Source organism: Ursus maritimus, unplaced genomic scaffold (genome assembly GCF_017311325.1).
Source record: "Ursus maritimus isolate PB19 unplaced genomic scaffold, ASM1731132v1 scaffold_2, whole genome shotgun sequence".
NCBI lineage: Eukaryota > Metazoa > Chordata > Mammalia > Carnivora > Ursidae > Ursus > Ursus maritimus.
In genome coordinates this window covers 84,895,224-84,910,752 of record NW_024424452.1, presented here as the reverse complement: position 1 = coordinate 84,910,752, position 15,529 = coordinate 84,895,224, and the positions used below count along the sequence as shown (strand labels likewise).

At 39.6% G+C, this 15,529-nt stretch overlaps 1 protein-coding gene across 1 annotated transcript in view; it reads right to left on the bottom strand.

Moving 5' to 3' along the window:
- NIBAN1 (niban apoptosis regulator 1) overlaps positions 1–15,529 on the bottom strand; it is a 143,143-nt gene that overhangs the window by 83,194 nt on the left and 44,420 nt on the right. Inside the window, exons 2-3 of the mRNA XM_040636283.1 lie at positions 4,885–5,015; positions 1,979–2,110 (exon numbers count right to left, since the gene is read on the bottom strand). Coding sequence (XP_040492217.1) covers positions 1,979–2,110; positions 4,885–5,015 — 263 coding nt within the window. The remainder of the gene's footprint in view (positions 1–1,978; positions 2,111–4,884; positions 5,016–15,529) is intronic.

Here is a 15,529-nt window from a genome sequence, read left to right as displayed (position 1 = left end):
AAACTTTCAGGTTTTTAAAAAATATGTAGTTATTACCAAATTCAGTGACCATATCTTAACAACCTGAACAAGTTTATTTAAAAATGATGAGCAAAGCAAAGAAAGCAATACAGTCCATAAATTGCAGTTGAAGGAGCAAGCTTGAAAAAATGAAAAGAAGGGAAAAAACACCAAAATCTTATTCAAAATTAGAAGTTCAGTTAGTGCCAAATGTGGTGAAAACCCTAATAAATCCTAGAGCAAGCTCTATGAGTGTTTCCCCTCAATCAGTTAGTAGTGATCACACTGTAATGGTTCTACAGGAGGCTCTGCCAGTGGTTGGCCAAACGCTAAGTGCTTAAATATATTCATTTGCTTAATCCTTACAACAACATGGCCTCGAAGGGATGGATCATGTGCACCATTGCACGGATGGGAAAATAGAGGCTCAAGGAGGTTTATAACTTATGCAAGGACACATATCTAGTAACTGGCAAAGGTGTGATTCAAAGCACATTCTATTAACCATTATGCTCTACTGCCTCTTCCCGAGCTTCCCTGAAAGAACATTGTAATGTGCCATACAAAATATGAGGTGATTTATTTCATTTTTTAAAGATTTTATTTATTTATTTGAGAGAGAGAGAGCACAAGTGGGAGAAGGAGCAGAGGGAGAGGGAGCCCAACATGTGACTCCATCCCAGGACCCTGGGGTCGTGATCTGAGCAGAAGTCAGACGCTTAACTGACTGAGCCACCCAGGTGCCCCTGAGGTGATTTATTATTATTATCATTATTGTATGTAATGCGTTGATAATTTGCTTCTGAGAGCAAATCAAATGTTAAATAAAGTCCTAATATAGATAAGCAGAGAAGATATTAGCTTAATGAATGTTGAAAAGAACAAGACTACCTAAGAGAGCATTTGAACATTGCCTGGTAGCCTATGGAATAAATTCAAACTGTGTTTTATTTCTATTTCCCATCAGACATGGAAATGCATTGACTTGTCACTCTGAAGCCTCTTCCTAACGGTTAAGCATCAGAGGTATTACTCAGTGTATCCATGGAGGTTGTCCTGACTTTTTAAACTCAGAATCAAGAAAGCAGAGTTTTGAACCTGGTACTACATTTAACTGATCAACAGTAGGCTCCAAAAGGAGATGGAGGATCGAGGTAGACTAAAAACGGGTACAGTGAAAGATCTGGAAGGAACCAGTAGGATCATTCAGCCTGACTCTCTAGTGTAACTAAGGCCTAACCTAAACTTTCGTTTTCCCAATTCACTGCCCAGTGTTCCTTCCTCTAGACCAAATGACTTCCCCGTGTAAGGAGAGAAATGAGAACCAACAAGAACTGAAGTCCTCCCAGGTGCTAGGTACTTTATACCTGACCTCATTCTCTCCATGGTTTACAGACAGATTATAATAGATAGTCATCTAATTATTTTACAGAAAAATAATGTGGTAACCAGGAAGAAGTTAAATGAAAAAAAAAATCCATAAATATAAGTAGAATAAAGTCTTGAAATGTCTGAATTCCTAGGAACCCACGCAAATGCAGTCATAGTCTTATTAAGTAACTCCTCAGCCGTCTGTCACATAGGAGGCTTACCAGGAGGAAGACATGGAGACATTGAGTCAAGAGGGAGAGATATCAGGGCAGTGACTGAAAAGGACCTTGAAGCTGAATGATCCTAGGAAAGGTTCCTGCCCTGGCCACTCGTTGTAACCTATTTTCACACTCACTTGCAATTCTTTGTTCCAAGTCTATCTTGCCTGCTGGACTGCAAGCCTCTGTTTCACCTGCTGTTAGAGGCTCAGAACCTTCTATAACACTTGGCGTATAATGGTCATTCCGTAAACATGTTCACTGAAGTGAGTAGCTGCATGAGTGAGTGCTTATTGAAGGAATCGCTCTCAAAGGAGAGGGCATGTCAATCAACCCAGCCAATGTTGAAGAATGTTGCAAGAACCAGTACAAACAAGGAAACATCTTACCTCTTTGTTCTCATAGCTCTCCACAGCAAAATCATTTTTAACCACAATGTACCGCTCCTTCCATTTCTTTATGTCTTCAGCAAACTGTGATAGTTCAGCTTCATACAGAACAGTTCCAGGCTCCAATGGTGGCTTAAAGAAGGTGAATATCATTAATCATGACAACAAAAGATAACATGGCATGCTATCACTAAGTCTATCCATGGGAGTTCAAGTTTTCAAAACCTATCTTATGCTGAGATCCTGGATAACTTGTTGCTTCCCCCACCTCCCTCCATACTTCCCCTTTCTGCTCCCTCGGACCGAATGCAAATTTGTCTTATTGATATGTTTGTGACTTCCATTTCCCTCCATGATGTTACAAGAAGAGAAGCAGATGGTAGAAGGGATTGTAGTAATAAGGTTGTGCCCTGTATACATGTCACTTAATGATCCTTGATAAACTCTGGAGGAGGTAGTTAAGTGTAAGTAGTGGCTGTTTACGCCAAGACCTTGAATACGCCTGAAAACAGGAGAATTAATAGGCTGCTTCCCTATACACCATACCTTCAAGTACAGCCTCAAGGGTCAGTGTTCAGTGGTCTTTCCAGATCCAAAAGCCCTGGGGACCCAAACCATGAACCCTTGCCCCATGAGTATGCTCCTCAAGGAGACTATGTCTGCCCTCTGGCTGAAGAACAAACAGGCCAACCAGCAAACTCCAGTTCTACTTTTCTACTTAAGTAAAAGTTTGAGGATTTCTCCTTAACCCTGATGACATATGTGCTACAGAAAGTCTCTGCTAGATTCTTAGTCAGGTCTCCCTTTGGGCTAACTGTGTAAGGAATAACTCCCATCCTGTCTCATGGTAAAATCCCTGTATTATCTCAAAATACAGGAATGGGCCTCCTGTCTTCCACGTGTCACTGAGTTTATATCTCTTTTCCCTTCATTAAAAAAATCAAAGTGCTTTTAGAAACGTATCCCTCCACTTTCAAGCAAAATTTACATGAACCATACGGAGGAGACAGATATGCTAATCTTTTTAAGAATTGGCTAAGGGATGAACTAAATTGCCTTTCGAATTTATTCTGTCCTGACAGATAAAGAGGCAGTTTCCTATCTTGCCTCATTAATAGGTAAGAGAGGATGTCACTCTTCTCTTTAAATGAGACTGAACCCATACAGAGGCTGAACTTTATAGTTTTATGTGCAGCATTTTTTTTTTAACCTGGACCACTCAAATCAACTGATACGCTTGTTAAAAATGTGGCCTTACCCTAGACTTACTATGTCAGAATTTCTGTGGGTGTGGGTCAAACTTTGCATTTTTAACAAGCTCCCTACATTGTGAGAACCACCGTTTTATGGGAATGACACTTAGTTATCCCCACACACCCATACTGCTAAATCGGTCGGTCAACTTAACCTCTCTGAGCAGTATCTGACCCATTTATCACTTCCTCCCTCTTGCAAGCCCTTCTTTATTTGCCTTCTGGCACATTCGTCTTTCCTGATTTTCTCCTCCTGCAAGGCTATTTCTTATCAATCCATCTCGCTGGATCCTTCTCCTTTTCCTGGTCTCCAAATGTCAACTAATTATCTGTTCAATATTTCCACAGGTGTAGGTCAAATAAGCATCTCAAACTCACGTGGCCGAAAGGGAACTCGTGATTCCCATTCACCCCTGACTCTTCCTTCTGAGTAAAACGTAACTCCGTAACTCCGTGTACTTATTTGCTCTGGCTAAAAACCAAGACGTCATCCTTGATTTTCTCTCTTCTTCTGTAACGTCCTATCCAACCATCAGCAAGTTCCGTCAGCTCTATCTCAAGTCCATCTTGACTTGGACCTTTCCTCACAACTGCTACCATCACCACCCTAATCCAACTTGCCTTCACCCTTCTTCTCTTGCACTGCTACATGTCCTCCTCACCCGTCTCCAAGTTCCACTCTTATCCCTCATCGTGGTCTATTCACTATAGAGAGGCTAGAGAGATTGCGGGAAATTGCAAGGTACTCTGTATTTGATATCCTCCAATAACTTCTATTCACATTTACAAATAAAGACTGTTATCACGGTCTACAGCTCCTCCATGGCCTGGTCCTTCCCTTTCACTCTGTGGTCATTTATCCTCCCTTCTCCCTTGCTCATGCGGCTCTCAGCACATAGCCTTCCTGATGTGCTTATGAGTGCTGCAGGGCCTTTGCACTTACTGCTCCATATCCCGCAGATATTCGCACAGCCTACTCTTACTTCACTCCAGTTCCTACTCAAATTTCATCTTCACAGAGGGTTTCTCTGATCATTTTCTCTAAAATAAGGGTCCTGCTTTATTTTTCTTTGAGCATTTATTATGATCTGATGTTGCCTGGTATTTGTTTCTTCATTTGTTTACTGTCTGTCTCCTATTTTTGAATATACACAGGAAAGCAGAGAGTTTGTCTTGATCCCCAGTTCTTGGAATAGGGCCTGACACGTAGTAGGTATCAATGAATATATGTTGAGGTTGTGGGTAATTATTATCATGGAGCAAAGGAGAAAGAATAAGTCAGGGGATTCGAAGAAAAAAAAAATCATATTTGATCAATGACCAAAACAAAATGCCCATAATAGGAGGCACTAAAATTATGACTTTTTTTTAAACTGAACTTCACTACAGCAAGTCAAATTTCCTGATATTAAAGCATCAGTGTGGGAAAAACAATAAAATTGAATCACACTAGTTTTCTTTCTATATGGATTACACCATTAACAAGAAACCATACACTCTAACTTCTAGGCAGATCGAGTTTTTTGACCATGAAATGATTTGAGGATGGACTTTTTTTAAACTGCCATGTAAATTACTGTTTATTTCAGAATATGATGAGTTATAAAGCATTTTCCAGTGGGAGAAATTGTCAACCAAAGGTCCATGGGTTACCTTGGTCTTCAAAAATTGTGATGTGAAATCTCTTTGCTGCTCTACTTCACTGCGTACGTGATTGCAGAAAGCCACGGAGTACTGGCGACTGTAGTAGGGACTGAAGTTTTTGATAGTAGCCTCAGTTTTCCCTAGAAAAATATGAAAATTAGAAATTAGAAATGCAGCATCTCTTACAGAATAGACACATATCTACCCCACTAATACCACTGTTTCCCAGGGATTTGTTATGAGTTCACATTCCCTGAGAACTTTGTAGCATGCCATACGTGCCTTTATCTCTCCCTCCCCCTTGACATCATCCTGAGAGACTCCGCTGTCCCGAAGGACCATCCATCCAGTAACCGATAGAAATTTTCTTCATCTTACATCAACAATGCATTGCCAAGGCCGTAAACCCAGGCATTCTTCTAAATCCTTCTACAACTACCATCTACCTTACCCGGTTCTCCACTTCAACTTGCCCTTCAACCCCTTCCACATCCAGTCATCCAACTCCTACACGATAATCTCAGGGTCCTCCATTCCGACTCACACACACATCATTCTGTGTGTCTTCAGATCCCTGAGGCTCCACTTCATCTTGCTGACTCACAGCCCTGGATAAAATCAACCAACTGTTTCTTCTAGTTCTGCCCTTATCTTTCCGGGTAAATTTTCTGTATGACTCAAAGCCTTATACAATTACTATGAGGTAGAGGGAAAAGCTTTCGTTTAAGAGTCTAAAGATATGAGCTGTGGTCCCAGTTCCTGGGAGGTAGAAACAAGCTAGATGACCTATGTCAAGTCCCTCATTCTCTCCGGGCTCCAGTGTCCTTAATTATAAAGGAAGGTGCTCACTAGTCCATACTTTTCTTGGAAACTATATGGCATTGACATATAACGTGAGTACAGCTGCCTCACAATAGTGACCAACAACTGCATTCTGATCTCTCAGCACCAGAAGAAAATAAAGCTTAGGATCAATCATGGCGGGGGAGGACTCAAGATGGAAGAAGAGGGAGTCAGGTACTAGGAAAATTCTTGAGCTTTTCAACCTGTGCTTAGCTTTAGAGAGTAGGGAAGTTGCAAAGAAGGGAAAGGAGAAAAAGAAATTGGGGAGGAAGGGCAAAGGAATATTCTGGGACAGATTAGAAATCCTCACAACCTTTCAAGGACTTGCTACAAAGTAGGGAAATAAACACAGGTCCCACTGACTGTGCTTACAAGCTGTTTGTCCTTGAAATAAGATATTATCTTGAGAAAAAATAAAGCTGATATAACATTCCAAAATGTTTTTAAATACTTTCATGTGAACTTGGCATAATTTTTGTTTTCAAATTTGATATAGTCACAGAGAAATATTAAAATATACCGGCAAGATTTGTTTAGAGCTATGATGCATGTAAAATTTCAAAAATAAGAGTTCTAACCCCATAGATTGAGATATTCAATATGAGAACCTTGAATTTATAGCTGCCAATTTCTATACCTATGGAATCATAGCCCTAAACACCCACAGTGTTCGAGTAATCTCTTTATATGGAGAATCCTACTTTAGCTCAGGCATTTAGATCTCATACTGTGTATGAGATAAAGGGGAATTCTTGCTTATTCCCTCAATAAAATGACATTTTGGGGTCATATTTATGGGCTTTAATAACTATTACTTGAAAGGTGCTTTGAGACCCATTAATAATAGGCTCTGTAGAAATGCAAATAAAAGCTCCTATAATTTGAATCAGGCATGCTTTTGCTTGCTCTGTGAGTCCAGGGTATGACTATTAATCAGTATTTGCATAATACTTTAATATACTCAGGCTTTATAATTATCTAATTGGTTAATATTTTTATTAGCTTTTATATAGCACATAAGAAATAAAATTCTATATCCTTGTCTATAATTTTCCTACATCTGAGTAGGGTATCTTTAAGAATTCCCACAATAAGAATGCGTCTCACCTCACCGAAACATATAAACAATTAACAAAATTTGCCCATTGGGACCAGGTGACCACTATTTTGTGTAGCAGAAGAGCAGCCTGCTAATCTATGATACTAATTCTTGCACTCTTGCAAGCACTTGGATTTATATGAAAGAAGGTGGATGCCATTTATGATGAGCTCTACAAAGCTTTGAAACTTGATTTCCTGCCACATCACAAAGCCTCACTCAAGGATGCCCTGTTTCTACTCAGGTGTTATGATGCCACCACTCCCTCCCAATGTATGAGAAAAACGCTTCTGTGATTTGAGTATCAACACGTCTTCCACCAGGCAGCATTTATAAAAAAGGGATTACAGCTTCCTTTGGTCATTAACCTAATGACTGGTTCAAAACGTGAATGAAACAGCTAACAACATCATCAGTTGTAGGGGGGAAAGAATCTAAAATGATTCTCAAAATGTATCTAGATTTTAGATTAAGCCTATCTAAGCCCAAATATAGGAACACTGAAGTACAGATCTTGACATTTAGAGAAAAGCCTAGTGTTGGGGCAAAATACACTGTGGTTAGGAAGATGGGCTCTGGAGTCAGACAGACTTGGGTTTGAGGCCATCTCTGCTACCTACCAGCAGTGAGACCTTAGGCAAGTTAATTCCCCTCCTATAAAATGAAGACAAGAGGAGCATTCTCATAGTGTTACTGTAGGTATTCATGAAAGAGTGCAGTAAACTGCTCGGCACGGTGCCTGGCACATAGAAAGTGCTCAATAATCAATAGTAATTAAATCAGTGATGATAATGGTGATGAGTACCCAAGCCAACTGCCAGGGAAAGGTCCTTAAGCTGAACTAAGGAATCAGGGAGCAGGCAAAAACAGGCTGTCTTGTGGAACTCTTCACCTGGGGCCATCCTGCCCAGCTGCATACAGAGCAGCCATCCCACTCACTGCAGGTTCGAAACCAACATAACCTGCATTTTCACAGATGTTTCAGGAACACTTAACAGCATGTAAGGGACCCTCGGTGCATCCCTGAATGAAAACCAACTAAATAAAACATTGGTGTTAATGAACCAGAATGAAAAGCATGAATTAGTAACTGTGTTACATTCAGCCTCTCTCTCTGCCTCAATTTTCTTACCTGTAAAATGGGTAAATTGCCCATTTTCACAGGTTTTGTGAGGATTAAATGAAATATAGGTTAAAAAAGAGTGCCCAGAGCAGTGCCTGACACGAGTTGCTCAATACATTTTGACTAAATATTACTATTATTTAATATTCCACTATGAAAACATTCCAATTAGTGGATCAGCCCACAGGCGCCACATAAAGTAGCCTCAGCCAAAAGCAGCTTGTTTTCCACAGCTTTCCAGATTCCTGAGTATTGAACTGCCTTCATCCCCCCCCGCCCCCCGAAACCCCTTCTGCGATTTCATATCACCTTCCTTTTCCTAAATTGTAAAACACAGTACTATTTTTCACTAAAAAGAGGCTAATCAATAATAGAAAGACTAGAATCAACGGAGGGCTTCTTCCACATTTTTCTACACCAGCTTTTCTGGCAGAGGCATATTTCTTCCAATCCTACTCAATTATTGCAGCCTGTGCAGGGCATTGTGTTGGTAGAACTAACTTGACCAAGCTGCTCATAACACCCTCCAGCTAATCAGGACCAAAGCTGAAAGAAGACCCTTCAACAGCTCTGTCCACGACACTTAGGTTCAGTCTGATTTTGTAAAAGTGAGAAAAGCATCTTCTGGCCCCTTTAAAGCCGTTCGAATTCGTACAGCCTCAAAAACTCAGCACTGTCCTTTGATTCCTTCTTCTTCACGCCCATATTCAGTCATCAGCAATGATAGATCGTGTCCCTTCTATTCCCACAATATTTCTTGACCCGTCCCCTTGGCCCCATCCCAACCAGCACACCTTCAACACTGCGTAAGTCTCTTCATCTGCCCTCAGTATCAACGCGGGGTTGGGGGTGGGGAGCAGAACACAAACAAACAATAACAAAAAAACTACTAGCTCTCAGCTCTAAAAGAGGGACAAAAAAGTCAAAACCAGAGCGGGAGGTGGGGAATGCCAGTGCCAATACACAGATCCTGGGGGTCATGGGAAATAAGCCAAAGCTTGGTCAGTATGGCAGAGGCAGGTCCTGGGGATTGGCCAGAGTGAGTCCAGGGCTGATGGAGCAGAACATGAGAGGCTGAGCCCAAGCTGGCCACCACGGACGGCCCCACTCATGAGAAGCCTGGCACAAGTGACCAAGGCCCAGATGTTAGAATGGGGAACCATCCTTAAGAACCAAGTTTAACCCTTAATACTCCCAGGGAACTCTTTTCAAAACCTCATGGTCATGGAGGTACAGTCTTCTGGGTCCTGGCCTGACAAGTTTCATTTGACAGGTTGCTACAAGATCATGTCACTACCTTCATAAAAACCTTCAACGGCTCCCCATTGCCCAGAGTAGTAACCACTTAGCCCAGTGCCAAAGGCCCTGTGATCTGGCCCCAAATGTCCTGATTACCTACCTCTCCTACTCAAACTAAATGTCCTTGCCCCCTGTACATGCTCATGGCTTCACCCCTCCTTTCTCCCCCTAAATGCCCTGCCAGTCACTTTCAGATCCCTCAAGCCCAGATGGCGATTCCAACCCAAAAAGAAGTTGGTTCTCCCCAGGTGGAAACAATCTCACCTTCTTTTGTGTTCTTCCAAAACTGTGCTCCACTTTGCTACAGCTGTTTAAATATACCTTATCTCTCCTCCAAGGGTATACTGTATTTATGTACTCAGCAAATATTTGTTGAATGAATGAAAGAATGGCTGAGTAAATATTTAAGAGTCAAGCAAAGTACAACGCATCATAATCTTGAAACTCACGCCAATGTCCCCAGAAAGGAGAAAGACACAGTTCTGTGCTCGAATATTTTTTTTGAGATTTATTAATTTTCTTAGAAAGAGAGAGAGTGTGTGAGCGAGTTGGGGGGAGGGGCAGAGGGAGAGAATTTTCAAGCAGACTCCCAGCTGAGCATGGAGCCTGACCAGACTGGCTTGATATCACAACCCCACGACCCATGAGATCACCACCTGAGCCAAAACCAAGAGTCAGATGCTTAATTGACTGAGCCACCCAGGCGCCCCTCAACTATTTATTACTAAAAATATACACTCTTAAAGCTCGACTCATTTGTTTTTTTTAAAAAATCAGACTTACTGATTCCTTTTAAGCGTTTATATGAATTTTGTCCTCGAAATTATATGTGGGGAATTATTTACAAACAAAAGCCTTCCTTAGCTTATCTGTTTTTCTTGACCAATGTGTAATCGTGGGAAGTATATGAAATCTTCCATGAGGTAAAACTTACACGAAGTCTGAACAACCTAAAAGATTTGTATTATCTTTTTATCCTTGAAGTTTCTTTGTTAACCTTCAAGTTCTACAGCAATTCAACTCCTAGTCTTTATCATTAGTTTTCTTTCTTGAAAGATACTATTTATAGTGGATTATTCCTAGTTTTCCCATCATTTGCAGTGTCAATATAAATATAATATATTCTAAAGTCTTCTCTGAAATACACAGATTCCTCCCGGCTTCAAATACTTTTAGAAAAAGAACTCATAAGTACAGAAAGATATAAAAAATCCAAACATATTTTTGCTATATTTCCCTCTAATCTTTTTTATAATTTTTTAATAGTTGAGAATATTGTATTTTTGTATCCAGTTTTATTTATTTAACATTTCATTGTTGGTTGTTTCCTATGATATTACCCCTCCCCAAAATCACTATTTTCAGATGTTGCATTTTTATTATAACTATGAAGAAGAAAAATACAAAAAATTTTTTTAAGATTTTATTTATTAATTTATGATGAGAGAGAGAGAGAGAGAGAACAAGTGGTGGGGGGGAGGGGGGCAAAGGGATAGGGAGAAGCAGACTCCCCCCTGAGCCAGGAGCCTGACGCAGGGCTTGATCCCAGGGCTTCAGGATCATGAACTGAGCAGAAGGCAGATGCTTGACTGACTGAGCCACCCAGGTGCCGCAAATACAAAAAAATTTTTTTTTTAAATGGATTTATTTTAACTAAATGGCTATTTCCCCAAAACTGAGCCAAATCCACATATAAGAAGAGGATTAACTAAGCCTTTGACACATTTTCTTAAAAACTGTTGAGGTTTCTGGTGAAGATTAATTTGGAGGAACAAGAGAAGTAGATCTAAAAAATAACATATTTTTAGTATTTATAAAATAGAGTATAATATCCACTATTGTTTATTTTCCCCAGAGTTTCTCAAATTATAAAAGTTTAAAAGTCCTGATGAATTATAACATCAGCTTTAGTCTCAGACTTCTGAGCATCATCACTTTGCACCTTAGGGTGGAGAATTCAGAAATCCCAATTCACAATACAAAGGTGCAAAAATCTAATTACACAGAATAATGCCCAAGGACTCTCTCTTCTAGTAAATGCCTTAGAGAATGGGGATAAATTGGATTCTCCATAATTGAACTAAATGGTGTGTGTGTGTGTGTGTGTGTGTGTGTGTGTGTTTAAGCACATTTATTATTGGTGCTTGAGTGATAAGTTTTTGAACAGATTCTATAGGAAAAGTCAAAAATTCTTCACGGGCAGCCTTAATCCCATCTACTCCCTAAAGCTTACCTGGCAGAAACTCTACTTTGTGCTAAAAACAAGAGACATATAAATCCCTTTTGTTCTCTGTGATTAATTCAGATATTAAGCCACAGAAGAGAAACATAACAAACACTCCCAAGAGCTTATATTAAATATTTCAAAGTCATGCCAGGACCCTCTCTAGATTCAGAAAGCATCTGGATAGAAAACAGACAGGCTTTGGAATAAACAAAGAATGGTTCAGTATCTTTACTATTGCCACAAAGCTGGGCCTGTTAAGGGCATTCAGTGAATCCACATGTACTTAGAGACGCTATGTTAGGGGCCAGACACCAACTCCAGTGGGTGAACAGTGCGAAAATTCATAAAGGAAAACCTAACTGAAATGGAGTCAGGAGGTTCCGCAGTGGGGGCTCTCATGCCCCACCACTCCTCCAATTGTAAATCCAATAGGAAGAGATGGACTATCCCAGCAGGAGGAAGAAAAGTTTTCCTCCCCTCGCAATAGCCCAGCCAATGAGAGGAAGTCACAACTCAGCCAATGAAAAGCCACTATACTTTGAGCTCCCAGTTTACTCCAATGGACTTTTTGTTTGTAATAGTCTTCCCAACTTCCCCTTCTCCTCTATCAAAGAGCGTTTCTCTCCTTCGTCCCGGGGACTTGCTTGTGCCAGGCTGTAGTTCTCTGTTATTCCTGAATGAACCCATCTTCTGCTGGTAGGATAAAGGGCAGTTTTAAGGTTAACAGCAGAAACAAGAATAATGTTTTCTACAAATGACCACAGCACTGAAATAAATTAAGGTGCTTATCTGCACTAGGTATTTAATAGAAAATACCGTCACAGGTTAATAGAAGAGAAACGGAGGAGACACTAAGAAAGGGAAAAAACACTACCATATTACACGTTGCAATTTCCATTACCGTATTGTATGGAAAAATTAAAACCCCCTGTGGTGAGCTATTCCAGAGATCAGCTAACTGTTAAGACCTTAAGTCTGCCCTCCTCTTTTTTTAGAGGAAGAAACTATAATAGTATTGTTGGCATATATATATATATATATATATATGCCCATATTTTTATGTACACATTTTTCTTTAGCCATAATTAGGCAGAAGCTAACTTTAAATTTCTTCCATTTCATTTGGAAAAAGTGCTTGGAAATTTTCAAGATCATTTTGCCATTACCTCACAGCATGCCTCCAATTTTCCCATGACACATCTGATGAGAATAAATCTTGTTTATTTTGCCACTTCTCTAAGCTGTCTAATATCCCCAAAGGAAGCTGCAGATTGGCTGTCTTTTTCTTCATAAAAACGAGAGGAAAGCATGTGAAAGAGAAAATTAAACCAATCTGACAGAGCTACTTTTTCAGAAAGCAGCACAAGAACTATGAAGCACAAGAACTATGAATTCGGAAGGAATCATGTTGCCCATTAGACAGCCTTTTTTGGTTTTGAAGAAAATATATAACTAAAATTCAGAAAGAAACAATGAGATTTCCTTTACTGTTTTTGAGTCTAATTATAGTTCTTAAAATTTTCTGCACATATTTTGTCAGAAGCTCTCAGATTATTCCAGAATCCTGAAAATATTATTTGCTTTCCGATTGCAACCATGTAAATGGACACAATACGCACATTAAAAGAAATCAGGCTAGACTTAAAATAAATCAGGCAACAAGCCTAGGAATTTTACTAAGTGATTTCCCTTCCAAGACAATAGGTTCTGGTGTCTTTTTCAGGTTTCTCTTTTATTTTCCTAATGATATTCCTTCTTTTTTCTTCATTCCACTTTTCTTTCACCCACACAGAAGTGCATTTGTTTGAAATGCTTTCTATTACAGTTTCTACTTCTCTCTCAAGAATCTATGCCATTAGAGTAAAAAAAAAAAAAGAAAAGTGCATTTTTAGAGAAATGTTTTGTTAGTCTGGGGATATGGAGAACAATAAGTAGGAGTGACTTGGCTAGGAAAATGAAAGACGATAATGCTAGGCTTGGGAGGGTCCAGGAAGAACTTCATAAACTAGTCAACGTTTCTGTAGGCCAGCTAACTTTTTGAAACTATTTACAAGGCAGATAAAGTACTCATTAGTGAAAATTATTTTAGCATGCTCTAACTTATCCTCACAAGAATTTAAGAACTGCCAAAATGGTTCTAATTCCTGTCCACTTGATTTGGTGAGGCACTGTGTCCTTGGAATACAGTTTTCTGATAACAACCCAAATATCTCCAATAATAAAGTTGAATCTAGCACAGTCTAAAATACAGCTCATCACATAGTCCAATTTTGCTTTTTTTGACAGTCTAATGGTTTCCAGTCAGTGGAACAGTTAATTGCTAAATTAAAATATTCTTCTTTTTTTAAGATTTTATTAATTGATTAATTAATTAATTTTATTTATTTATTTTTAAAGATTTTATTTATTCATTTAGCAGAGATAGAGACAGCCAGTGAGAGAGGGAACACAAGCAGGGGGAGTGGGAGAGGAAGAAGCAGGCTCATAGCAGAAGAGCCTGATGTGGGGCTCGATCCCATAACGCTAGGATCACGCCCTGAGCTGAAGGCAGACGCTTAACCGCTGTGCCACCCAGGTGCCCCATATTTATTTATTTTTGAGAGAGAGATAGAGAGAGAACGAGCATGCGCACATGAGTGGGGGGAAGGGCAGAGGAAGAAGCAGACTCCCTGCTAAGCAGGGAACCTGATGCAGGACTCAAACCCAGGACCCTGGGATCATGATCTGAGCCAAAGGCAGATGCTTAACCCACTGAGCCACCCAGGTGCCCATAAACTAAAATAGTCTTGAGTCATGTACATTAGTGAAAAATTATTCAAACTATTATATGTGATACTCTAAAAAAGGAGACAGAAGAAGACCCACCAAACCCTCTAATAGTGCTGATTAGATAGTATCAAGTTCTATGGAGCCACCATTTTTTCCATGGATATTGCTCTTCTATAAAGTAAGTTCACACAGTACTTAATAAATGTGCTGAAACCTCATAAGTTTGGCTTTGCTTGGAGTCCAAGCCTCAAAGGTGAGATTCGTTTACTTTAAACTAGTCATTATAGGCACCAAGGAAATTAAATATGAAGGAGAGCTGTAAATAACTGGGACTGCCTTCCACAATAACCCTAGAAAAGCAACTTGAGTTCATTTGGTTGGTAGCACGGACATGCCAATGCCAATCACACTGCAACTCCCATATATTGATGAAAAGATCAAAGTTACAGACTTCTAGAGCTGAATGAGATCATAATAATAAATTCCAACATCCTCCTGTGTTCAGATCAACACATAAACTGGCCCGTGGTCATAAAACTTGTTAGTAATAGAACATCTATGAAAAAAATCTTTAAAAATAAGTGTCAGTGTTGTTAGCAGAGTTTTTCTTTCTACAAATACTGCATTAATTTTTGTGGAAGAATTCAAGCACTTCTTTTTTATTAAGAGAGGAATTTAAGTACTCTTTGATAATAAAAACCATATTATCAAAAAGTCTTGAGAAATGATTTTAAATTTGGGTAGAAAGATGTTGTTATGGTCAATTTTACATGTCAACTTTACTGAGCCATGGGGTGCCCAGATATTCTGGATGTGTCTGTAAGGGTGTTTCTGGATGAGGTTAGTACTTTAATAGGTAAATTGAATAATGAAGACTGACCTCCCCAATGTGGGTGGGCCTCATCCAATCAGTTGAAGGCCAGAATAAAACAAAAAGGCTGAATAAGAGGGAATTTCCTTCCTGACTTCCTTGAGCTGGGACATGGGTCTTTTTTGGTCTTTTGACTTGAACTGAATCATTGGCTTTTCCTGGGTCTTTAGCCTGCTGACTTTCAGAGTGGAACTATGCCATCAGCTCCTCTGGGTCTCCAGCTTGCTGACGTCAGATCTTGGGACTCATCAGCCTCCATAACTGCATGAGCCAATTCCTTATTTTGTTTTTGTTTTGTTTTATTTTATTTTCCAACTCCTTATTTTTAAAAATCTCTCTCTCTCTTTCTCCTGTTGGTTCTGTTTCTCTGGACAACCCTGACAATACAGATATAACCAATCAAAATACATTATTGAGTCCCAA